At 39.6% G+C, this 24,744-nt stretch overlaps 2 protein-coding genes and 1 non-coding gene across 7 annotated transcripts in view; 1 reads left to right on the top strand and 2 right to left on the bottom strand.

Moving 5' to 3' along the window:
- Window positions 1-21,866, bottom strand: part of LOC134753297 (intersectin-2) — a 32,400-nt gene extending 10,534 nt beyond the window's left edge. For 2 of the 5 annotated variants that reach the window (XM_063689148.1, XM_063689145.1), the window contains exons 1-20: window positions 21,742-21,866; window positions 20,027-20,150; window positions 19,433-19,531; window positions 19,187-19,265; window positions 18,083-18,766; window positions 16,998-17,112; window positions 13,773-13,924; window positions 12,990-13,092; window positions 11,221-11,338; window positions 9,688-9,798; window positions 9,117-9,181; window positions 8,571-8,753; window positions 7,730-7,841; window positions 7,069-7,146; window positions 6,764-6,962; window positions 5,972-6,052; window positions 4,924-5,042; window positions 3,486-3,549; window positions 1,552-1,656; window positions 450-512 (exon numbers count right to left, since the gene is read on the bottom strand). In XM_063689148.1, the coding sequence (XP_063545218.1) occupies window positions 450-512; window positions 1,552-1,656; window positions 3,486-3,549; window positions 4,924-5,042; window positions 5,972-6,052; window positions 6,764-6,962; window positions 7,069-7,146; window positions 7,730-7,841; window positions 8,571-8,753; window positions 9,117-9,181; window positions 9,688-9,798; window positions 11,221-11,338; window positions 12,990-13,092; window positions 13,773-13,924; window positions 16,998-17,112; window positions 18,083-18,766; window positions 19,187-19,265; window positions 19,433-19,531; window positions 20,027-20,146 (2,650 nt within the window). In that variant the 5' untranslated portion in view covers window positions 20,147-20,150; window positions 21,742-21,866. The remainder of the gene's footprint in view (window positions 1-449; window positions 513-1,551; window positions 1,657-3,485; window positions 3,550-4,923; window positions 5,043-5,971; window positions 6,053-6,763; window positions 6,963-7,068; window positions 7,147-7,729; window positions 7,842-8,570; window positions 8,754-9,116; window positions 9,182-9,687; window positions 9,799-11,220; window positions 11,339-12,989; window positions 13,093-13,772; window positions 13,925-16,997; window positions 17,113-18,082; window positions 18,767-19,186; window positions 19,266-19,432; window positions 19,532-20,026; window positions 20,151-21,741) is intronic. The other 3 variants (XM_063689144.1, XM_063689142.1, XM_063689143.1) reach the window with 2 other exon arrangements.
- On the bottom strand, window positions 3,088-3,159 carry Trnaa-ggc (transfer RNA alanine (anticodon GGC)). The gene has a single exon. It is a non-coding gene; the product is annotated as a tRNA-Ala (tRNA).
- A 506-nt stretch (window positions 21,867-22,372) lies between the features above and the next one.
- LOC134753284 (uncharacterized) lies at window positions 22,373-23,786 on the top strand. Its single transcript, XM_063689130.1, has 2 exons — window positions 22,373-22,478; window positions 22,846-23,786. The coding sequence occupies exons 1-2, from the start codon at window positions 22,378-22,380 to the stop codon at window positions 23,666-23,668; spliced, it is 924 nt and encodes a 307-aa protein (XP_063545200.1). The 5' UTR covers window positions 22,373-22,377; the 3' UTR covers window positions 23,669-23,786.
- Window positions 23,787-24,744: the final 958 nt, after the last annotated feature.

The following is a 24,744-nucleotide window of genomic DNA, read 5'->3' as shown; positions in this document are numbered from 1 at the left end:
CGTTTGATTTCCCAACCTAACGGCAACTGTATGTTTGGCTAACGACTTAAAAAAAAAACACTTTAAATCGCAACGTTTTAAGTAGCAGAAATACTTCGTAATTCTAATGCAAAACATGAATGGTTTATTTATGTAATTTAACATTGTACGATGAAAAAAAAGTCGGCTCTTAGCTGGTCGTAGTTAACGTAACACGCTCCTCCTCGCTTCGCTCGTCGTCGCACCTATCTTGACTCTGTTATATGATCAGGCGTCATGGTATTAATAAATATTTAGCCAATCGAATTATTTGGCAAGTCAAATGTAATCAAAATGTTGTATATGTATCATAATAATAATCATCATTTCGTGACGTATGAGGAGTAGAACCATGATAAAATAGCAAATTACTATGAAGGCCGGGAAACAAGGCATTGCCTAAATATGACCTAACTTAACGATAAACTTACCGACAATTGGCATAGCCCCACCAAGATCATTAGCGATTTCAGCTTCCGGGACTTCAGCAATACCTGAAATAGAATACATTAAATAATTACACAAGCTACTTTTTCCACACCACGACGGTGGCAAACTTGAATTGAATTAAAAATATTTATTTCAGATTGAATATTATTATTAATTTCGTTTACGTAGTACCATTATATCTTGTATGTAAATAAAGTTTTAAAATTAAAAAAAAAAAGAAAACAAAAACAGATTTACATCCATAAACAGTGCGTGTGTTAAGCCTGGTGTTAAGCAGCCACCGCAGCCTATGGGCGCTTGCAACTCTAGTGGAGTTACACGCGCGTTGCCGACCCTACAAGCTTGCTAGGATTAAGGATAGATTAATAATAAAAATATTAAGGGGTAGTCGTCAGCAAATAAACAATTTTCGTTTTCAAATTAACTTAAAGTGACGTCACTATGTTTGTGACCCCCTCTTCTTGTCAGAACATGTCACTTTTCTCGACCCCCCCACACAACCCTTATGTGTGACGTAATCAATGGCTGACCCCTCATTCAAAAAAATCACATTTTCAATTCTCAATCTGATTATAGCCTTGTGGCTAATTGTAGATATTTAATCTCTAGCGTAGAATAGAATAAATGTTATTTGTATTAATTGTACATCGTCATATTTGGTCATATTAAAAATTATTTACAATGGGGTTGGCAACTGTCAAAGGTTTGCAGAGATGGCGCCATCATAGCTTGCCCCTTTTTCTATGAGATTTGGCTTAAAGAACTGGCATCCAGGACATTAAAAAAAACAAAAATTTGAAACAATTCTAGGGATTGACAGGGCAGGCTATACTGGCGCCATCTGCTAATTATTTCGACCGGCCAACCCCATTGGAAGAACAAAACAATACTTAAATTAATGATACCTACCTACCTCCAATGATATTTAAATCATTAGTAAAAAGCTCGATTTTTTTGTTTAGTTAGATTTTAAAACGAAATACTTAAATACAATTCTATTTCCTAATACCATGATTCAAATTTGATTGCCAATTTGTCTCGTGTGGTGCGCCGCTAGAGGTTCAAGAGGAAAAACAGATTTACCTTCAAGTTGTGTTTTAGTTTCGAGCGGTTCAATGACCTCGGTGGCGTAAGCTGACGCTGCGTTGATATCTTCCACGTAGGACTCCGGGAACCAGCCGGATTGACCTGAAATACAGCAATTGGCATAAAAAATACAAAAACAGAAAGAAAAAAGAAAATGAAATTGTAATGTTTAGTAATAAAACGTTTCTTCAATTAACACCGAGTTTATTATAATATTCCTCTAATGTTAAGTTTACACAAGCACCACCATTGATCGTCCAGACAAGAGAGGGATCTAATATCGCTAATCTTATAGTTAAGGGGCCCACTGACTATCAGTCCGCCGGACGATATCGGCCTGTCAGTTAGAACAAAAATTTGACAGTTCCCTACAACTGACAGGCTGATATCGTCCGGCGGACTGATAGTCAGTGGGCCCCTTAACAGTTCATTATAATCTGACAGCGTCTGTACTTAGAAACTATGGATGGTATAGAAAGGATGCCAATCTCTTATGTCAGAATTGTTGCAAAAGTGACCGCTTTCAGCTTTAAATAATAGTTCCTAATCTCTCCGGTGGCGCTAGTTAGGCTCTGGGACATGAGTATAACATGAACCATATAAGGCAACAAATAACCCGACCAAATTACGTAGGTTGTTTTTGGTAGTATTTCTGTGTATGGTGGCGCCGCCTAATTACTGTTTTTTAATGGACACATTTCATACACAGAGATTTGGCTCCTTTATATAGTCTCCATGTTAGAAACGACACTCGTTGTTACTGCCACTCCCATATGCATTGGGTCATTATAAACAGTCTGTAGTTGCGTTCTGTTACAAGCATACATTACTACAGAAATAAAATATTTATCACACGGATAGACCTAGCCTCAAACCAAAGATAGATATAACTCCGTAATAGATGGAAAAAACGTGAAGAAAATTTGATTCACGTTCAGAGGGCGCTACTAGTTTTGGTCTACAGTTGTATAGATGGCGTTGACGGTTTCGTTTGTTATTTAACAATTTTAACGCATATCAGTGAAAGAACATGGGTCAAAATCATCAAAATAATTAATGCAAATAAAAAAAATCATTTATCTATATTTAAATACATTTTATCGTATTTTTACAAATCTTCAATTTTAGTTTTAAAGTGTGTCGACAGATGGCAGTGAATTTACTGGGGTTACAAAATTTACTATGACAGTACCTCTCTAGTATAAGTTACTCCATGCTCAAACTAAGCAATGCTTGCACTATGGATACTTGGCGACGATACACACCTAAATCCTATAGGATATAACCAAACGGAGTGGCCATTAACAGGCGTTCCCCTCTGTCGAAAATAGTCGGCCAATGGTCATACACAATGTATGGACTGACGTTTATCTGACATGGCTATTTTGACGTTACGTATACATTTGTCGTTCCCCTCCCCCGCAAAAATCGGCAGACGTATTTGTACAGAAAATTACAGACAAGGCGTCTCCAATCTATAAATTGTATATACAGATGTCAATCACAATGAAAAAATCAACGATGATCAAACTCTGGTCAACGTGGGACTCGAACCCACATCCTTGGATTGCCGGTCCAATGCGTTACCAATTGCGCCAGCTGACCATCCGTCAATCAACGCGAATTTAATCATTGCAACTGTGACGACGTCACTAGCGACATCTGCATATAGCATCTGTATATTTATAGATTGTAATAATGTGGTACGTCCCACAATAAAAAAGGAAAAATATATTAACATTTAAGGCGTCTCCGTTTGGTTATAGATATAAATACAAACTTAGTTACACAGAAAACAACCATAAAACAGGAATTCGTGGTAAATTCACAAATGCTCTTACCGGGATTCAAACCTAGGACCTTGAAATTCATGGGCAAGGCCACAACCGTCGATTGGACTCACTGGACAGAATAAGTGGAAGAATAAGTACCTCTAGCGGTACCCCATCGCCATCCGGGCTCCGCGTCGCCCCTCGGGGCCACGGCTTCGCTCACCTGCAATGTTTCAATTACTTTTAGCAAAGATAGATATAACTCCGTAATAGATGGATACAGTCTAAGGAAAAAACGTGCCTCGAAAATCAAGAAAATTTGATTCTCGATCAGATGGCGCCACTAGTTTTGGACTACTCTCGTATAGAGGGCGTTGACTGTTTCGTTGTTATTTATAATTTTAACGCATACCAGTGAAAGAACATGGGTCAAAATCATATAAAAATAATTAATGCAAATAAAAAAATCATTTATCCATATTTAAATACATTTTATCGTATTTTTATAAATATTTATTTTTAGTTTTAAAGTGTGTCGACAGATGGCAGTGAATTTACTGGGGTTACAAAATTTACTATGACAGTACCGCTCTAGTATAAGTTACTCTATGCTTTTAGCAAGACGCTATGTGCATGTAGTATACATACACAGTCCAACAAGATATTGCGAAAGGTACCTTAATTTATATATAATATATATTACATTTTTATTTGCTTGACATAATACAAATCAGTTACATGCAGCCAAACCTTACCAACCGTCTCAGTTAAACAGTAGACTTATATAGTTGGTCAAACCAAATTGTCAGTAAATAAGAACAAAAAAAACCGGCCACGTGCGAGTCGGACTCGCGCACGAAGGGTTCCGTACCAATACGCAAAAAAACGGCAAAAAATCACGTTTGTTGTATGGGAGCCCCCCTTAAAATTTTATTTTATTCTGTTTTTAGTATTTGTTGTTATAGCGGTAATAGAAATATATCATCTGTGAAAATTTCAACTGTCTAGCTATCAGGGTTCATGAGATACAACCTGGTGACAGACGGACAAACAGACAGACAGCGAAGTCTTAGTAATAGGGTCCCGTTTTTACCCTTTGCTTTGGGTACGGAACCCTAAAAACTATACTCATCCTGAAATAAAACTATGAAAACGGATTATATCGCGTATATTGAGTTTTATTTCATGAGTAACTATCGCGGTAACCGATGACAATATTATATACTCATCCTTTTCTTTTGGGTGCTAGTACTAGTGGAAGACAAAGATAGTATGATTCTCTCTGTCTATGTGTGAAATGAGACAGTCTTTTAATATTGTCTTCGGTTACTATGAATAGGATCGTAATAAAACTATGAAATCGGATTATATCGCGTATATTGAATTTATACTACATCCCGACGTTTCGAACCCTTTACAGCGTTCGTGGTCAACGGGTGACCCGTTACCCGTTACCCACCCGTTGCACTCGTTGACCACGAACGCTGTAAAGGGTTCGAAACGTCGGGATGTCGTATAAATTCAATATACGTGATATAATCCGATTTCATAGTTTTATTTCATGAGACAGTCCTTTGACAAACTATACATTACATACCAAATCACCGCACTGTAGACTCAATTCATCCACCGTACGCGCCGTGAATTCGTATACGCAGCGCCAGCGGGGCGCTGATGATGATGATGATGTGATAGTAGATGCCACCGTCTCTGTCGCTGTCGACAAAGAGTTTAACTTTTATATTATAGAACACCACCACCAAATTCCGACCAAATTTAGAATTAGCCTCATGCATGAAGTTTATATTTGAACGAAATATGTTTTATTCGGATGTTTGTTACCGTTATATCATGTTACAAATGCATTTCCGTTTTTAAATTACCATTTAATTACTCAAAATTATAAATAAAAAGTACAAAAATTTGCCCGCGAAAAGCTAGTGAGCGAAACGCTCGAAACGCCACGTGACGTCACGCGTTCGACAGATTAGTGTCATTAGTAGCAAACGTCAGTTGGGCCGCCCAACGTGTGACGTCATCACGCTCTGTCGAATTCGCGCCAAAAATTATGAGCGTTTCAATCGCTCAAAAATTTTCAACATTTTAAATATTTTTTAATAAAATAATGTTAAGGTTTACAAAAGTATTTTTATCATTTCCGGTGTTCCAACGATATAAATTATGAATCCAAAAATAAAAATAAATTCATGCATGGAGCTAATTGTTTTAATTTATAATTACGATTGACATGACATTTGATTGTATTTCCGCTTTTCGCTTTAAGGTAAATGTATGCTTTGATTTGTTTTTAAGTTTAAACGATTGAAGTGATGATGTTTACATTTGTAATTTTATTTTATGTACTCTGGACGTGGAGCTTTATCAATAAATATTTTATTTTACCATAGATAAACGGGCTATTCCCATTTGCCCCTACTCTATAAATAGTCCTCAAATGGGTAGAAAATATTCTCTCTTGTTTGGTCAACTGGGACGAAAAAGTTTCGTGTTATCATTTCTATGTCATGTTTCGCAAGTTAACAGTGAAGTTTGATGTAGACGAAATAGTGTGAATAAGGTCGAAAAACGCCGCATATAAGACTCAATAATGAATAAACAAGATAATTTTAAAACCGAATGAGTACCTGTAGCGGGCGGGGCGTCGCCCCACGCAGACTCCGCGGCCGGCTCGCCCCACGCGTCGTCTGACGTGCCCCAGTCGGCTTCTGTAACCAAACAGGAACAATTACATTTGTAACCCGTTTAAAAATACCACTTAGGTATGTTGTTTGCGATAAAAATATTGGAAAAACTATGTCCGACAAATGCTGATTTTCTTCTTCCTACCGCTGTCAGACCTTCACGCTTGTTGTTGTTCTCAAAATCCTCGACCGCTTGGCCAAAAAGTACCAGGCGATCATAACTCCTTAAGAGCCTTACCAGCAGCACCCCAGGCGCTCTCAGCAGGTGCTGTGGTCTTCCGCTCCAAGTATTCTTGCTGTTTCTCTTCATACAGCTGCCAGGCCTTCTGACACTTGTCACTCTCTCTGTCTCCGACAGCTGTGGCTTGTCAAGTTTACAAAACAAATAGTGACATATCGCCGCTATACTTACTCAACCTCGTATCTGCAACACTCATTTGATGACAAAAACACCCGTATTCCGAATGAAAGAAAAGCGACATTTCCATCAAATGATTGTTGCAGATATGAGGTTGAGTAAGTGTAGCGACGAAATTGCTGTGTTTACGTCTTAAAAACTGTTTTTACTTTCGAAAATGATGATTATTACTAAAAAGAAGGAGAAAGCGGGCGTGTAAGAAAGAGCACAAGCTAATATCAGTACCATAACCGCACCAAACGACTTAAAGTATTGCCAAAATCCTGAATCCTTTGGCCAAAAAGTACCAGGCGATCATAACTTCTTAAGAGCCTTACCGGCAGCACCCCAGGCGCTCTCAGCAGGTGCTGTGGTCTTCCGCTCCAAGTATTCTTGTCGTTTCTCCTCGTACAGCTGCCAGACCTTCTGACACTTGTCGCCGAGCTCTGTCACTCTCGCTGTCAACTCTGACAGCTGTGTCTGATTGGTGTCAAGGTCGGTCTTCTTGCTTTCGACTATCGCCTTTGCTGCTTCCACCTGAATTGGAAATGGCAATTAGGGTCATTTGAAAGTATAATTTTGAGAAAGTAAGGTTTATTAGCTTGTGAGTGTCACAAAAATGTAAATATATTACAACGAATACCTTATCACGTAGTTGTTTGAGTGTGACCTCCATCATGCTAAGTTTGCCATCTTCGCCAGCGCCCTCTGACGCTTTAGCCTGTAAACAAACCAACTTTTAAATACACCATAATGATTTAGGACCATAATAATCTAGGTTAATTTTTTTCTAAAATTGACTTACTCTTGAAATGAAATGAAAAATGCTTTATTGCCACAAAAAAGTAGGTACAGAATATAAACTAACCTAATTTAAATAAACTATTCTAATAATATTAAATATACCTCTTAACCTATAGATTTCCTATTCCAGAACTATTTTCTGTTTTTTATTAAATATTTTAAGCCCACTAAGATTTTCGTATATACTTCGTGAAGACTATAGTCTGTCAAAGAACTTTGTCAGTAGAAAAGGCGCAAATTTCAAATTTCTAAGGGACGATAACCCTTCGCACCTACATTTTTACAATTTCCCGCTTTTTTCTACTGACGGATACGGCTTGACAGACTATAGATATCGTCGTGTTCGATTCTTTTTCCAATGTTGTCGATAGACATTTCATTAAAATCAAACTATGTATATGTAGAAACATAAAGTTCTTAATCGGTAGACTTGGTCACTTTTTCTTTAGTGTATGATATATGTTTTAGTTTCAAGTTTTTTGATTTAAAAAAAAGAATACCTTGGCATCGAGATCAGCCTTCTCCTTGTTAAGGGCAATTTGCTTCGCGTTGAGCTCTTTCACTCGCGCTTTAAGCTGTTGCATTTCGGCCATGCTCGAGTCACGGTCCGACCTGCAAATATAATTGAAAAATTATAATCAAAATAGAATACACATTCACTTTAGAACAGGAAGGGTCATTTTTACATATATATGTCAAGTAAAAAGTATAGACACAGAGGAAAATTGATAATTATGCTTGAGATTCAGCAACTCTTCAAAGAATTCGTTAACCATTTCAACGCCACGTCTATCGTGTGCGGCGCTTCACCATGAACCTTGTCTGAATGCACTAAGGTTGATATTGGGTTGTATTCGCGCGCGTCACTTGGCGTCTTTGGCCGTCAAAGGGTTACCAGAGCCAAAAAGAATTAAGAAGACATAGAGTGTTCACTCCATACATCGGTTTTGTTACCAAAAAGACTATTATTTTCGTAGTCTACATCTAGCGTCAAGTAGCGGAACTATCAGTACTGCTACTCGACAATAGATGTCACATGTGTCGCGACTAACGAAAAGTGTATTGCTCAACAATTTATAACTTATATTATAAACAGAAGGAGTTGAAAATAGAATTCCAGTTACTCTCATTGTTATAATATTAGCTGAAAATATTTGAGCATTAGACTTTCCGTTTGCCGCGGCATCTAGTGTCGAGTAGCAGTACTGAGAGTTCCGCTACATGACGCTAGATGTAGACTACGAAAATAATAGTATTTTTGGTAACAAAACCGATGTATGGAGTGAGCACTGTCTTCTTAATTATCTTTGCCAGAGTTTAGCTCTTCAATTTTTCACTCACCTCATGCCATCAATAGTACATTTAGCAGCAGCGACAGCAGTCCGACTGCTGCGTATATCTTTCGCCAAGTTGCCAGCTTTGGTAGCAACAGTGCTCAGCTCTGCCGATAGAGCCTGGCTCTTGGCTTTGAGGCTCAGGACTTTTGTTTGCTCTTCGGTGCGAAGAGCTTCCAGTTCCCGTGTTCTAGAAGGAAAAATTTATAGAATAATTAATTAATTCATATTAATTAGAATAAATTATACTAATGGAACTCAGAAAATCATTAAGATAAAATTGTACGACGGAAACTACAGATGTTACATTTCTAGAAATGAAGGAAAAATGGAGGAATTTAAAAAATATATAATGGAAATATTTGCTGCAATCGGGTAGGCTATTTTTTTCCATTTTATAATTATTTAAGCATACAGATATTCATAGTGCAAAAAATTATTACAGGATATGTCATCTTGACATTCGAAAATTGTATATTGCAAAGAATCAACCTCCATTCTATGGAAAGCCATAAAATTTGTATTCAATAAAATTATAAGTACGTGATATTACCTCTTTTTCTCCCATTCTAGTTGGCATTGCCTCTCCATCTCTTTTCTTGCGGCCTCACGTTTGTCCTACAAAATAAATACATCAGTAAAACACTTTTGCAACCACATTTTTTTAATACTATCATATTTCAGTTGTTGTTGTGTGTAAGTGTGGTTGTTAGCGCATTGTAATATGCTAACTTGAAAAATCTTTATCTCTTTATCTCAAGTACAATTATGTGTTATAAGTCGTAAATAAGTTTTTATTATTGTATTTAAACAATAAAAAAAAACAAAAGATATTTATTTCATAAAACTAGCTTTCCAAGAAAAGCTAATTAACAACTATTATTGCAGGCGGCAGGAGTTGAAAATAGAGTTCCGGTTGTAATATTAGTTGAAAATTGTTGCGACACTCGTGACATCTACTGTCAAGTAGCGGTACTGATAAATCTGATACTTGACGCTAAAATGTCGGCAACGAAAATAAGCAGTATTTGTGTTACAAGCATGTCAACGGGATTAGCTGTCTATGTATTATTAGTTTATGGTAAAGTACAGTTTTAAAGGGAAAAGCGTTAAATATAACCCACCTGTTCTTCCTTCTGTTTCCTCATAAATTCCTCTTGTTCCTTCTTCTGCGCCTCCAATCTTATCTTTTCTTTTTTCTCTGCCTCTTCCCTTTCCTTACGTTCTCGCTCAGCCTGCAAAACCAAGCAAGATATACAATGAAATGTGGCTTTCCATCAGAGAAGGGTCCTTATGCTTCATGTGCAATAAATAAATAAATATTATAGGACATTCTTACACAGATTGACCAAGTCCCACGGTAAGCCCAAGGAGGCTTGTGTTATGGGTACTCAGACAACGATAGATATAATATATAAATACTTAAATACATAGAAAACACCCATGACTCGGGAACAAATATCTGTGCTCATCACACAAATAAATGCCCTTACCGGGATTCGAACCCAGGACCATCGGCTTCACAGGCAGGGTAACTACCCACTAGGCCAGACCGGTCGTCCCGGTCGGCAATAAAGCCCATTCTATCAGTATTTGTGTTGGAATTTCAGATATAATGGTCCTTATTGCACTATAAATATGTAGAAAATGAGTTCCCATTAACTGCGAATATGTTCGAAAATCATGGAAAACTTTCAATCGAACAAAGTTCGCGAATATTAAATTATCGTATTGTACTTACCTCCGCTTCCTTTTGAGCGTGAAAAAAATGAAGGTTTTTGTGAAATTTAGGAGACAAATATGTATTGCTAGTATAGCCAAACTTTTTTGCTAAACAAAGGCATTGTTATTTTAAGCATTGTATTTTTTATTGAGAAAGAAGGAGCCCGTTTGTAATTTTACACTCATTGACCGAGCTTTAGCGAAGGTCTCCGTATCAGCTTGGACAAAAATGTTTTCGTATGTCAAGATGTTCTCGTCTACATTTCGACTTATGTTGTCGTCGTCGTGTATTTCTTAACCGATTCTGGTGAAATTTTGTGAGTAGTTAAATATAATTTAATATTACTATGTAGTTTCGTTTTTTGATAATGTTCAAAATGGTAAAAATTGGCATAAAGGACTTATTAGGGAGGGTCTATTGTTTTTTTTTTATGAGTCAAACGAGCAGACGGATCACCTGATGGTAAGCGATTACCGCCGCCCATAGACACCCGCAACACCAGAGGGGGTTGTAAGTGTGTTGCCGGCCTTTAAGATGGGAGTACGCTCTTTTCTTGAAGGTCGTATCGGTCCGGAAATACCGCAGGCGACAGTTCATTCCACAGTTTAGCTGGTACTTAACACCACTGTGAGTACGCTATGATAATGGCTTAACGAAATAAGTTTTTTATTTACATTTTACATTTTAGTTTTAAGCAGTGTATCTTACTCTCATATTTATATGCCTTCACTCCTTCGTGTCATGAAAAATCCTGCCTAAGATTGATTGTACAACCCGGTCACAATATCTGTGCACCTGACCTCGTGACGTCATACCGCACCGCACCCCACCGCACCGGGCGCACCGGGCAGTGCGCGGAGAGGTGACAGGGGAAGCGGGAGAGGCGCCACATTCCAGCGAGGTGCACAGATATTGTGACCGGGTTGTAGTGTACCTTTTCTTTCTCCAAGTGTTCTCGTCTTCTCTCCAACTCAGCCTGTCCCCGCGCCATATTTTCCCTGCGACGTTCCTCGTAAGACTGGTTACTGGTGATACTAGTCACGGACTGACGTCTGTCAATAAAAAGGGATAATTTTGTTGAAATTCAAAGAATATTTTCGAGATATGCTAAAAGGAAAAGACGGCCACTTAATACAAACGTAATTCCTCTCTGGCTATTAACATTATGGAATAGTTATTTACGGTACAAGTGCGGAAAAGAGGAAATTCGAAACGAGTGGCGATAAATTAAAACACGACCGCAGGGAGTGTTTTAAATCGACACGAGTTGCGAATTACCTATTCGCACGTGTATCGTACAACGTTTTACAGTACATATGGCCCTTTAAACTTTCGACATATGCACAAAAAGTGCACTTTACGCACTAGTGCGAGAAAGTAGCACCATATGTTCTGTAAAATATTTTTACTTAATTTGATGTATATTAATATAAACCATAGCTTTGCCCCAATAACTTTTTTATGTTTTTTGTTATTGTAAAAATTAGGAGCGAAAAAAGATTCCATACAAATTTTTCAATGCTCCTAACTGTTACTGATATACAACAAACAGTGTCAAAATATTTTCAATAATGTTATTATCTAGAGAGGAAAATGAGGACTACGTTTGTGTGAAAAGGCGATTACGCGCGGGTCCTCCATTTTCGTTTTTAGTACATTACGATACAAGTGCGAAAAATAGGAAATTAGCAACGCACAATAAATTAAAACACGACCAAAGGGAGTGTTTTAAATCGACACGAGTTGCGAATTACCTTTTCGCACATGTATCGTATAACGTTTTACGTCAGTACATATGTGGTATTTTCTGTAAAAAGGGATCTTATTGTCGATGGCGCTTACGCCATTATAAACGATGCTTCGATATAAATACAAGGCCGCGCGACGCTGTGCGGCGTAAGCGCCATCGACAACAATGTCCCTTTTCATAGAAAATGCCCCATATGGCAATTTAAATTTTCGAAATATTTATTTCGTTTACTTTTAGCGGATTTTGATAGCGGCAGTAAAAAATCGCCAAGTAAACAAGTCCGCGATCGCCGAACATCTACTTACATGCGGCGCAAATCATTGGATTGAGCTTAATAAACCAAAAGTTGTCTCCACTGAACGCCATTAATTATCCTCGAGTTGTGCGAGAAGCGATTGAAATCAAGAAGCACCCCAGAAATTTTAATAGGGAAGATTGTTTTAACTTATCGGCAACTTGGGGACCAGTGATCCAGAAGTTAAAGCCAAGGGATCTATCTTCGGATGTGTGCGCGGATGTTGTGAGTGTTGTGTGTCGGACTATTGACAATAATTAACTTTTATGTGTAGTGGGTGGTTTGAAAATGTGATGTCTACCTCGAACTTTAAATGCACTTTTCGTCGGGTAGTCACACAAATCTCTGTTTTGACATTTTGCTGGGTCGTCAGTTAGCCGCGACCACGACCAGTGAAACCTGTGTCGAAACGTCGGTAAATAAAGGTAACAAAATAAATTCGCGATAGACCCGTTTGTAAATGTCATATAGAAATAATTAATGCAAATAAAAAAAATCATTTATCCATATTTAAATACATTTTAACGTATTTTTATAAATCTTCATTTTTAGTTTTAAAGTATGTCGATAGATGGCAGTGAATTTACAGCGGTTACAAAATTTACTATGACAGTACCGCTCTATCTTATTATATCCTCTTTGCTTTTATGTTTGTTACCTGAACGTAGGTGGGATCAGTTCGGGCGGCAGCTTGGCGGGCACCGGCTCGCCTTGCGTCGCTTTCTCACACAGATACATGGCCAGCACGAACTCTTCGCAACCTGCGGATAAACAAAAATAATCATAAACAAATTGCTGACATGGAATATTTCATTTGTTACACGCTTTCGATTCTACACGCAAATAATCCAAGGTCTAGACACCTCCGGATTTCAAATATAAACCGTATAGACAAAGCAGTAAAGTTGCTTTTTAGGGTTCCGTACCCAAAGGGTAAAAACGGGACCTTATTACTAAGACTCCGCTGTCCGTCTATCCGTCTGTCTGTCTGTCATCAGGTTGTATCTCACGAACCGTGAAGTGAAATTTTCAAAGATGATGTATTTCTGTTGCCGCTATAACAACAAATACTAAAAAGTACGGAATCCCAGGTGCGCGAGTCCGACTCGCACTTGGCCGGTTTTTTAAACAAGTTCCTTACCGAGCCAGACATCTGAGTCCAAATACGCCAATGCCCATATCTAGGCCGGAGCCGCTTGAGGCATGCGAGATTGAATCATGGAGCTTTTCACAGGGTCTTTAGTTTGAACCATATAAACAAGGCGGTAAAGTCGTTAATCCTTCTTACCGAGCCGGCCGTCTGAGTCCAAATCCGCTAACGCCCATATCTAGGCCAGAGCAGCCTGAGGTAGACGTGATTGAAGCATGGAGCTTTTCACAGGGTCTATCGTTTGAGTTTGAACCATATAAACAAGCCGGTAAAGTTGTTAATCCTTCTTACCGAGCCGGCCGTCCGAGTCCAAATCCGCTAACGCCCATATCTGGGCCAGAGCAGCCTGAGGTAAGCGTGACTGAAGCATGATGGAGCGCGCACGAGCTCCGGAGACCCAGCCGGATTTCTGCAAGTCTGTTGCGTTGAAGAGTTGGGTGTACCTGAGGAAAACAAATGGCTGAAAGGTTTACCATTTATAGAGCTACGAAAACTCTGCAATGTTGTGAGCTACTTAACTCTTCAACAGCGTAGATCAAAGTCTGGTCTGCACACAGATATAAATATACCATAGATGACGCAAATGCACATGACACAAATTGCAAATGCATCTACTTCGCGTGTCCAAACCCCGACCAAGCGTCGAGGTTGACCGTCGTTCTTGACAGTCCACGCGCGTCAGTTGTTGCAGCCGGACGTCCGTGAAAACTTATTGTAAAATTATATCGTGCGTAAACTTTGTATGAAAAAGTCGGCACGCTTGGTTTCAATACAAATCGTGATATTTGCGCCATCTAGGGTATATATTAAATCTGTGGGTCTGCCCAGCAAACATACATATGAAATATGGGGTCAATTTCACACAGATCGACTTAGCCCCAAACTAAGTTAAGTTTTAGTTGATAACGTCAAAAATACACACTTAGGGCGCTGGCACACTAGCGATTTGCGAGCGAGTAGAAAGCGAGGCGAGCGCGCAACGAGTTCGCCGCGAGCGGGCAACGATATCGCCGATTCGCTGCGTACTGTCATACTGGGATGGGAGCGAAACCGTTGCGCGCTCGCCTCGCTTTCAACTCGCTCGCAAATCGCTAGTGTGCTAGCGCCCTTAGGTAAATACTAAGATAGATCAACGTCAATATTTTAAGTGTCCAAAGATTTACTTTATCTTCTGTGATTGCGGGATACCCCACTATGCGACGTAAGGTGGGCTCATGACGCCGAGCGGCACCAATGAAGATAAGACAGAGACACATTATGTAAGCGACTTACTTCAACTTCTGTGGTTGTGGGATGCCCCACTCAGCGACGGCAGGCGGGCTCATGACGCCGAGCGGCTCTACGGGACTTGAGCTGAGGCTTGAAGGCTGTACTGTAATGTTACTACGTAACACAATGACTTACTTTAGCTTCTGCGGTTGTGGGATGCCCCACTCAGCGACGGCAGGCGGGCTCATGACGCCGAGCGGCTCTACGGGACTTGAGCTGAGGCTTGAAGGCTGTACTGTAATGTTACTACGTAACACAATGACTTACTTTAGCTTCTGCGGTTGTGGAATGCCCAACTCAGCGACGGCAGGGTGGCTCATGACGCCGAGCGGCTCTACGGGACTTGAGCTGAGGCTTGAAGGCTGTACTGTAATGTTACTACGTAACACAATGACTTACTTTAGCTTCTGCGGTTGTGGAATGCCCAACTCGGCGACGGCAGGCGGGCTCATGACGCCGAGCGGCTCTACGGGACTTGAGCTGAGGCTTGAAGGCTGTACTGTAATGTTGCTACGTAGCACAATGACTTACTTTAGCTTCTGCGGTTGTGGGATGCCCCACTCAGCGACGGCAGGTGGGCTCATGACGCCGAGCGGCTCAACGGGACTTGAGCTGAGCCTTGAAGGCTATACTGTACTGTTACTACGTAACACAATGACTTACTTTAGCTTCTGCGGTTGTGGGATGCCCCACTCAGCGACGGCAGGCGGGCTCATGACGCCGAGCGGCTCAACGGGACTTGAGCTGAGCCTTGAAGGCTGTACTGTACTGTTACTACGTAACACAATGACTTACTTTAGCTTCTGCGGTTGTGGGATGCCCCACTCAGCGACGGCAGGCGGGCTCATGACGCCGAGCGGCTCAACGGGACTTGAGCTGAGCCTTGAAGGCTGTACTGTACTGTTACTACGTAACACAATGACTTACTTTAGCTTCTGTGGTTGTGGGATGCCCCACTCAGCGACGGCAGGCGGGCTCATGACGCCGAGCGGCTCTACGGGACTTGAGCTGAGGCTTGAAGGCTGTACTGTAATGTTACTACGTAACACAATGACTTACTTTAGCTTCTGCGGTTGTGGAATGCCCAACTCAGCGACGGCAGGGTGGCTCATGACGCCGAGCGGCTCTACGGGACTTGAGCTGAGGCTTGAAGGCTGTACTGTAATGTTACTACGTAACACAATGACTTACTTTAGCTTCTGCGGTTGTGGAATGCCCAACTCGGCGACGGCAGGCGGGCTCATGACGCCGAGCGGCTCTACGGGACTTGAGCTGAGGCTTGAAGGCTGTACTGTAATGTTGCTACGTAGCACAATGACTTACTTTAGCTTCTGCGGTTGTGGGATGCCCCACTCAGCGACGGCAGGTGGGCTCATGACGCCGAGCGGCTCAACGGGACTTGAGCTGAGCCTTGAAGGCTATACTGTACTGTTACTACGTAACACAATGACTTACTTTAGCTTCTGCGGTTGTGGGATGCCCCAATCAGCGACGGCAGGCGGGCTCATGACGCCGAGCGGCTCAACGGGACTTGAGCTGAGCCTTGAAGGCTGTACTGTACTATTACTACGTAACACAATGACTTACTTTAGCTTCTGCGGTTGTGGGATGCCCCACTCAGCGACGGCAGGCGGGCTCATGACGCCGAGCGGCTCAACGGGACTTGAGCTGAGCCTTGAAGGCTGTACTGTACTGTTACTACGTAACACAATGACTTACTTTAGCTTCTGTGGTTGTGGGATGCCCCACTCAGCGACGGCAGGTGGGCTCATGACGCCGAGCGGCTCAACGGGACTTGAGCTGAGCCTTGAAGGCTATACTGTACTGTTACTACGTAACACAATGACTTACTTTAGCTTCTGCGGTTGTGGGATGCCCCACTCAGCGACGGCAGGCGGGCTCATGACGCCGAGCGGCTCAACGGGACTTGAGCTGAGCCTTGAAGGCTGTACTGTACTGTTACTACGTAACACAATGACTTACTTTAGCTTCTGCGGTTGTGGGATGCCCCACTCAGCGACGGCAGGCGGGCTCATGACGCCGAGCGGCTCAACGGGGCTTGAGCTGAGCCTTGAAGGCTGTACTGTACTGTTACTACGTAACACAATGACTTACTTTAGCTTCTGTGGTTGTGGGATGCCCCACTCAGCGACGGCAGGTGGGCTCATGACGCCGAGCGGCTCAACGGGACTTGAGCTGAGCCTTGAAGGCTATACTGTACTGTTACTACGTAACACAATGACTTACTTTAGCTTCTGCGGTTGTGGGATGCCCCACTCAGCGACGGCAGGCGGGCTCATGACGCCGAGCGGCTCTACGGGACTTGTAACGGCTGAGACGTGCGCCGAGCCTGCCAATGACGCTAAAAACGACGCTAGTTTATATTTTTTACAACTAAGGTTTCAATTTAAATGAATGAAAAAAAACTCTGTATCGTCGTCGTTACATGAATCCAAAAAGAAATGTATCTCTCTCTCTCTCTCTCTGTGTGTGTGTTTGTGTGATCAATGTAATAAAGTCTGTCTCATCATAGGTTATGGTCTTTAGCCAATTTGTAATATAAAAGACTAGCTTTTGCCCGCGACTTCTTCTGCGTGGACTTAGTAACCCCAGCTAAAGAATAGCGCCTGGAGAAAATCTTATAGCAATCATTCAATTTGAGCATAATATGCATACAAATATTAGGCAACTAATTAATTATCTCAATTCCACCATGATTCCAACCCGCTTTTCACCTTCTTAAGGGATTATTTTCGGTATAAAAACTATCCTATGTCCTTCCCCGGGCTCAAACTATCTCAACGCCAAATTTCAACTAAATCGGTTCAGCGGATTAAGCGTGAAGAGGTAACACACAGACAGACTTTCGCATTTATAATACTAGCTTTTGCCCGCGACTTCGTCTGCGTGGACTTAGTAACAGCAGCTAAAGTATAGCGCCTGGAAAAATTATCATAGCAATCATTCAATTTGAGCATATTATGCACACAAATTTACAGGCACTTCATTAATTATCTCAATTCCACCCCGCTTTTTACTTTATTAAGGGATGATTTTCGGGATAAAAACTATCCTATGTCCTTCTCAGGGACTCAACCTATCTCTATGCCAAATTTCATCTAAATCGATTCAGCGGTTTAAGCGTGAAGAGGGAACACACAGACAGACAGACTTTCGCATTTATAATATTAGTATGGATTAATATTTTTTTGCGGACAAAGTTACGCAGATCGTTCTAGTCCAAAATAAGCAACCTATCAGTTTATGTGGGTACTAGGCGACGGTATACATTTATACATATATAAAGACAAAAATGTACACAAATATCTCACCTGGCTTAGAAGTCTCTTCAGCCTTAACAGCCGCAATGGGCGTGCTGGTAACAGGCTGGATTGAACCCGCGACCGTGTTCACAGGCTTCGGCGGGCTGCTAACCAAAGAGCCCATGGTCGTCCCCGATATTAGAGGCTGGGGTGGGGATGACATCAATGGCGCTGCGCCTACGAGTGGTTGATTTGGCACCAACGGCTGGGCCATTCCTTGGTTTGGTATTATTGATTGCCCCATAGGTGGGTTTGGTACTATTGGTTGTGCCATAGGTAGATTTGGCACTAATGGTTGACCCATAGTTTGTGCCAAAGGTTGATTCGGCACTATTGGTTGATTTGGTAATACAGGTTGCGTTGGTAGCATTGGAGCGGCCATTGGTTGACTTGGGATCAAAGGCGCCGCTGGCATGATTGGTTGGGTTGACATAACTGGAGCCATTTGTGGTTGCCCCATAGGTTGGGTCATAGGTTTGACACCGGATATGAGGTCGGGTACAGTAGGTCCGACCGGACGTGATGGTTGTCCGAAGTCACCCAGTAGTGACTGGGTTGGTTGTTGTATACCTCCTACTTGTGGTGGCATACCCCCTTGCGGTGACATACCCCCGATTAGGGGTTGTTGGGGGACTGAAGGCATGGGGGGTATTGGGGGCTTCGCTGGAGCTGGGAACGCTTGTTTTGGGGGCCCTGTGGAACAATGGTCAAATATTGGAGAATTTGTTTACACAGCTTTAAACGTTAAAAAGTTATTTTAGATATATGTACCTGGCTAGATCTCAGGGAGTATACAATTTGTTTTTTATCTGTGCAAGCTTTATTTGTCTAGTTAAGAGATTTTAAACCATTTTTTTAAAAGCAAGGAGGGGTCCTCAAGACCCACGCAGCGCAAGAAAACACAACAATAGTCAGCACTTTTACCGTAGTATCTATAACATTATTGTAGTTGTTCTGGAGAGTGGTGCGTACTTTAAAAATGGTTTATTTTTTACTATACATTTTCAATATACAATGAGCTTCTGAGATAATTGACCCCTTTGCAATGAAGTTTGTATGCAGGAGTGTCAACTATCTCTGCGGCTGACTGTACATTTTATTATGTTAAATTACCTGTGGGACTGAGTGATCCCAGCAAAGATGGCGGCAGGACTTTAGGTACTTCAATACCATGCAGTTTCAAATTGATTATCTGAAAAAAATTGTTTTTACCTAATTATACTTCTCATAAAGCTCTAGCCACCTAAAATAAAGTAATAAGGCTCAAATGGGAATACAACTTTGTCAACAAGCAGGAATGTTACGCCAAATAGTTTTGTTTTCGTCAGAACAAGTATGAAGTGTTGTATTAATATTTACCTTGCAAGCAATAGAGAATTCCTTGAGGTCTAGTTTCCCGTCGGCATTGCAGTCAGCCAAAGACCATATCTGGCCAAGTACTGGTGGGGGCAGTTGAGACTGAAGAAAAATAAATTTACACCAAAACATTTAATACCAAAAAAAATTAAAAATAACAAAAATAGCTTAAAACCATGTCACAGAATAAGTAATAGTATTATCATACAGAACGGCCACGCACCGCCCCGTCCCGACTCGAATTACCTCGCCCCGCGACAGAAATCTGGCGGACTTCTGGCGTGCTCTCAGTACTATTTTTAAGCAACTTACTCACACTATGACGACGCGTGAACGGACGTGCCGTTCACACATAGAAACGCGACTGATTTTTGATGTATAGCGTGTCCCCCATGTGACCATGTTGAAAGATAGGGCTTTCAATATAAAGAAACGCTAAATTTGCTTTATTGTTTAGGTGCTACAATGCCACAGACAGACAAAGATACACATACTTAACAACCCTTTTTTTGTGCAAGGAGTAGAGGTTTAGAAAACTGTTTCCATAAGAATGTCTGGCGCTAGGCCGAGAAAACGCTAGGCCGAAGAAGAAGATACCTGCAACATAAACCGCTTGGCCTGCTCCCCGCTCAGGTTCCCATTAGCCGGGCCGAGGTTCCGGAAGTGCTCTGCAAACTTTGCATGCTCATGCGGCTGTATCACCCACGGATCTCCCATATTGCTGCAGTAAACAAGGCAAATTATGTGTTCTGATCAATGAATTAGTATTATTGCGAAATAAAATAGGTATGTATGTATATTTATTAGACTACGTTAAATATTGATGACCAAGTCAATAACAAACTTGTATTTTATATACAAATATTATTGTTTTAATAACACAAGGCAAATTACATATTTTGATCAACAAATGAGTATTATAGTGAATTAAAATAGGTATGTATGTATATTTCTTAGGTTATGTTAAATATTGATGACCAAGTCAATAACAAACTTGTATTTTATATACAATGTACTACAAAAAATATTGTCTTAATAACACAAGGCAAATTACATATTTTGATCAATAAATTTCAATTTCAATTTCAATTTATTTCCTTTAAGTATAATTTTAATTTACATCATGTTGTTCATAAGAGCAGGAAACGATTCCTCCGTACTAGTAAAAACTGTATGACGGCAGGAAGCACCACCTCTCCCGGATCACATTTACTCTTATCTAGCGGTAGGTATACATGTATTTGCGCAGTACTAGATATATATATATATGTAATATTGTATAAAGATGACAAGAAAATGAAAAAAATAAAACAGGTTGCAACTAGAAAAAAAACAGCAAATAGCATTGAATTACAAATGAGTATTATGTAATGAGTATTATAGTGAATTAAAATAGGTATGAATGTATATTTCTTAGGTTATGTTAAATATTGATAACAAGCTCTTGTATTTTATATACAATATACTATGAATAATATTGTCTTGATAATACAAAGCAATTACATATTTTGATCAATAAATGAGTATTATGTAATGAGTATTATAGTAAATTAAAATAGGTATGTAGTGATGACCAATAGTATTGTCTTGATAATGTTTTCATTAACTACATTATTAGACACATATTGGAATGGTTTTTTTTTTTTTTACAATTATTTATTTATGTTATTTACGCCCTACATGCCACTGAATACATAAATCAAGTATAGAATACGTTTAAGCACCTAAACAAATTTATTCGATACATAATTGATTGATATTTCGGCAAAGTTTCACATTCCGTTTCCGTTTTTACGGAGTAATTAACTTTGTAATGTAATGTAATGAATAATTTATTTATTTAAAAAAATTATAATCAGGCAACAAGGCCCATATTACAAATACCTTACAGACTAACATATATATGCATTTTATAAACTTAACACTATTTAGGCGACAAAACGGTGTGGCTCCGTTGAATCGTCGGTGAATGTAAAAATGTGTATAATATTATATGAAATAACCTTAGGAATGAGAAATTAAGATGTAATGTAAAAATTACCCATTTAATGGGGTTGTCTCACTGTGTGCTATAATACATCTGATAAAGTGAGATTTACATGTCTCCAAAAATAATGTGGCAAAAGATATTAGAGCAAAAAATTGTACATAAAGTCTCTTATGCTGTAACCAACTGCAAATAATGAGGAAATTCAAATACATGTTAATTAAACAGGTGTTAAAAGATTAAGATAGAGTACTTGCCCATACTGTTACTGCAGATGATGTTTAATTTATGACGTTTATATAGTAATTAGAGTGGTAATACTTACCTAGTGCGTGTTGCCGACGTATAAAGTGTGTCTAACGCCCCTTTTTCCTAATAAACGTAATTTATTGGGATAAATAGTAGGCAGGAAATCTCCCGAATGTATTGATCGCGATGAACTGTCAAAATTGACAATCATGTACCGTTCAAAAATGGTGATTGGCGTAACCTCAAATTACTATACATATACTATTATACTCTTTGCTCAAAGCCGTTTCACACCTCAGAATAATGACTAAAGCATAGAAGTCAGACAAAAATAAAAGCTTGGTAAAAGGTATCGTATTCACAACACGCTATTACTTTTTGTCTATGAGTGAGTGAGACAACAATCCGCAATTTCTTTCGTTTTTTTTTCAGTGTTGTCATAAGATGAACTGAGTAAAATGTCAAATGGTTCTATGTGGTTCTCTCAGCTTATGACACCGTACGTAAATGAGAAATAACAAGCATATATGCATCTCTTTTCGGCACATTATCTAATTCGTAAGGAAGTAAAGTACGGGTATACATATTTGCGAAGCATTTTTGCCCGTCTTCTATGCTTTAGTCATTATTCTGAGGGTAGGTTATTAAAGCAGGTATTTAAATCAACTAGATATTTTATATCTACCGCTGCAAAAACTTAAGTGATTTCTTAATGTACCGTTTTAAATATAAAGAAGATTTTGTAAAGAGCATTCGTGCGTTAGTTGCATTCTTTGATTATTTAATTAAGTGGTGCATCATGCCGATAGAAGTGTAAGTATGATTGAGAAATTATCATTTATTTATATAATGGTATAATGTTTTCGTGTTAATACGCTAAAGTCAACGATAAATAGCAGTACGCATGTAGAATCATCCTTCAATAGTAATAATTATTAAAAAAACGTACTTCCAGAGTATTTATATATACAAAAGGGATATTTCGCGAAACCAGACAGTTTTATTCTTTTGAGTCCCCAGGGGTTAAATTTGCCATTCCAATATTCTTGAGGTTCAATTTGGATTGTCATTACGGTCGCGGACATTGTCAACGTCAACCTTTTACTCTAGGCTCTAGAGAAACACAAGGGTCATTTGCATTATAATGTGCACTAACCGAAGATAATGTAATTTGTTTCAGAAAAATTCAAGAGAGAAGGCTTGGTTCATTCTTGAAACTGAGATGTATGATTAGCCTTTGTTCTTTGAATGCAAAACCCTTGGAAACCATATCAAGTCAACATTTTAATGTCACTGACTTAGCCGAAGTGCAGCTTCAATTTAACTTCAAGAACAAAAACTTTGTTGAATGTTATATTTTAGCACAGAATCATATAAAGGCAAAAAACATTGAAGTAAAAATTAAAGCATCTTGTCAAGAAATCTCTGAACCATTTTACTCAGAATGGATTTGCGACAATCAATGGAAAACAATTGGAATCAGAGAAAATTATGATGTCAATTTAAATTGTGTGTGTACAACCTTGCTGGATATTAATATTTCAGCGAGAAAGGTTGGCCCTTCGCTTCTCCTAAATCTTTACAATGATGTTGATTTTACTGACTTCAGCTTGAGCACATCTGAGGGCAGTGTGGGCGTACACAAGGCATGTCTAGCAGCCACCAGCGATGTGTTTCGCGCTATGCTTAGTCACGAATGGAAGGAAAAGGAAGCGGGCCACATTCAGATGAAGGGGGTCACTTTGCAGACCCTTAAACATTTAAAGGACTACATTTACATTAGAAAGCTGCCCGATGACGATCTAAAGCCTTTACTTACACTCGCCTCCTGCTACTTAATTGACGATCTTATAGAAGATTGCGTCTCCAAGTTGGCTATGAATAGTAGTTCTGAAGACTGGGACAGTCTTATAGCATACACCGCAAGGAATAAAATAGTTGAACTAACAAGAGCTATTCTGTTTGTAAATCCAGCTTGTGAGATCAAAAATGAAGTCGACTAGAACGGGCAGAAGCTTACTTTAAATTTATACTTAAATATAACATCTAATAATTTAATAATATAACTTAATTTTTTTTTAATAATATAATTTGTAATCTTTTATTCCTTTGAATTTAATATAATAAAAATATCAAATAAGAGTGACTTATTATTAAACCTTGACAAGATTCTGATTGGACCTGATCCGTACCCAAAGGGTAAAAACGGGACCCTATTACTAAGACTCCGCTATCTGTTTCTCTGTCTGTCTGTCTGTCCGTCTGTCACCAGGCTGTATCTCACGAACCGTGATAGCTAGACAGTTGAAATCTTCACAGATGATGTATTAACAACAAATACTAAAAACAGAATAAAATAAATATTTAAGTATGGCTCCCATACAACAAACGTGATTTTTTTGCCGTTTTTATAAATGGTATGGAACCCTTCGTGCGCGAGTCCGACTCGCACTTGGCCAGTTTTTTTCATGTAAATGTTTTATCGTATTCAAAATAGTTTTTCTTGCATCTTTGACAATCTATTTTGGCATTTTTGTGGTAAAATCTCTTCTTGTTTACATCGGTGGCATGCGATGACTTGAATGTCTTCTTCTTTTAAAATTATGGCTTCAGTCCAGTGGGACTATTTCGCCAGTATCAAGGTATTAAGAGGTTTAAAAACGACAAAAATTGTACGGTTGTACAAGACAGTGTACGGTGATTTGTTAGCTCTTGTAAATCGATAGCTAGACTTTACAAGAAGCACGTGGACTACCGGCCGTTGACTCCAAGATGGTGGTTAAACGCGCTTCAAAATTAATTCTCCATTCACTGCACACTACCACATTAGTTTACTGTATAATAAGCTATCGATATTACACTTTAAACAATATTAATGAGCAAAAAACAAAGTAATTAATCACGATGCTAACTATCAAAATGGCGCTCGAACCGGAAGGAATTGAATGTCTGTTGTCAGGTTGTCACAGAATATCCTTGCCAGTAAAAGGGTACTAATTTACCCCTGAAAATACGTAACATGGCGAAGGCCAAATATAATCTTGTCAAGGTACCTTGGGACACCTTCCACTTCCAATTT

This window comes from Cydia strobilella, chromosome 26 (genome assembly GCF_947568885.1).
Source record: "Cydia strobilella chromosome 26, ilCydStro3.1, whole genome shotgun sequence".
NCBI classification, from domain to species: domain Eukaryota; kingdom Metazoa; phylum Arthropoda; class Insecta; order Lepidoptera; family Tortricidae; genus Cydia; species Cydia strobilella.
This window is presented reverse-complemented; position numbering and strand designations above follow the sequence as displayed.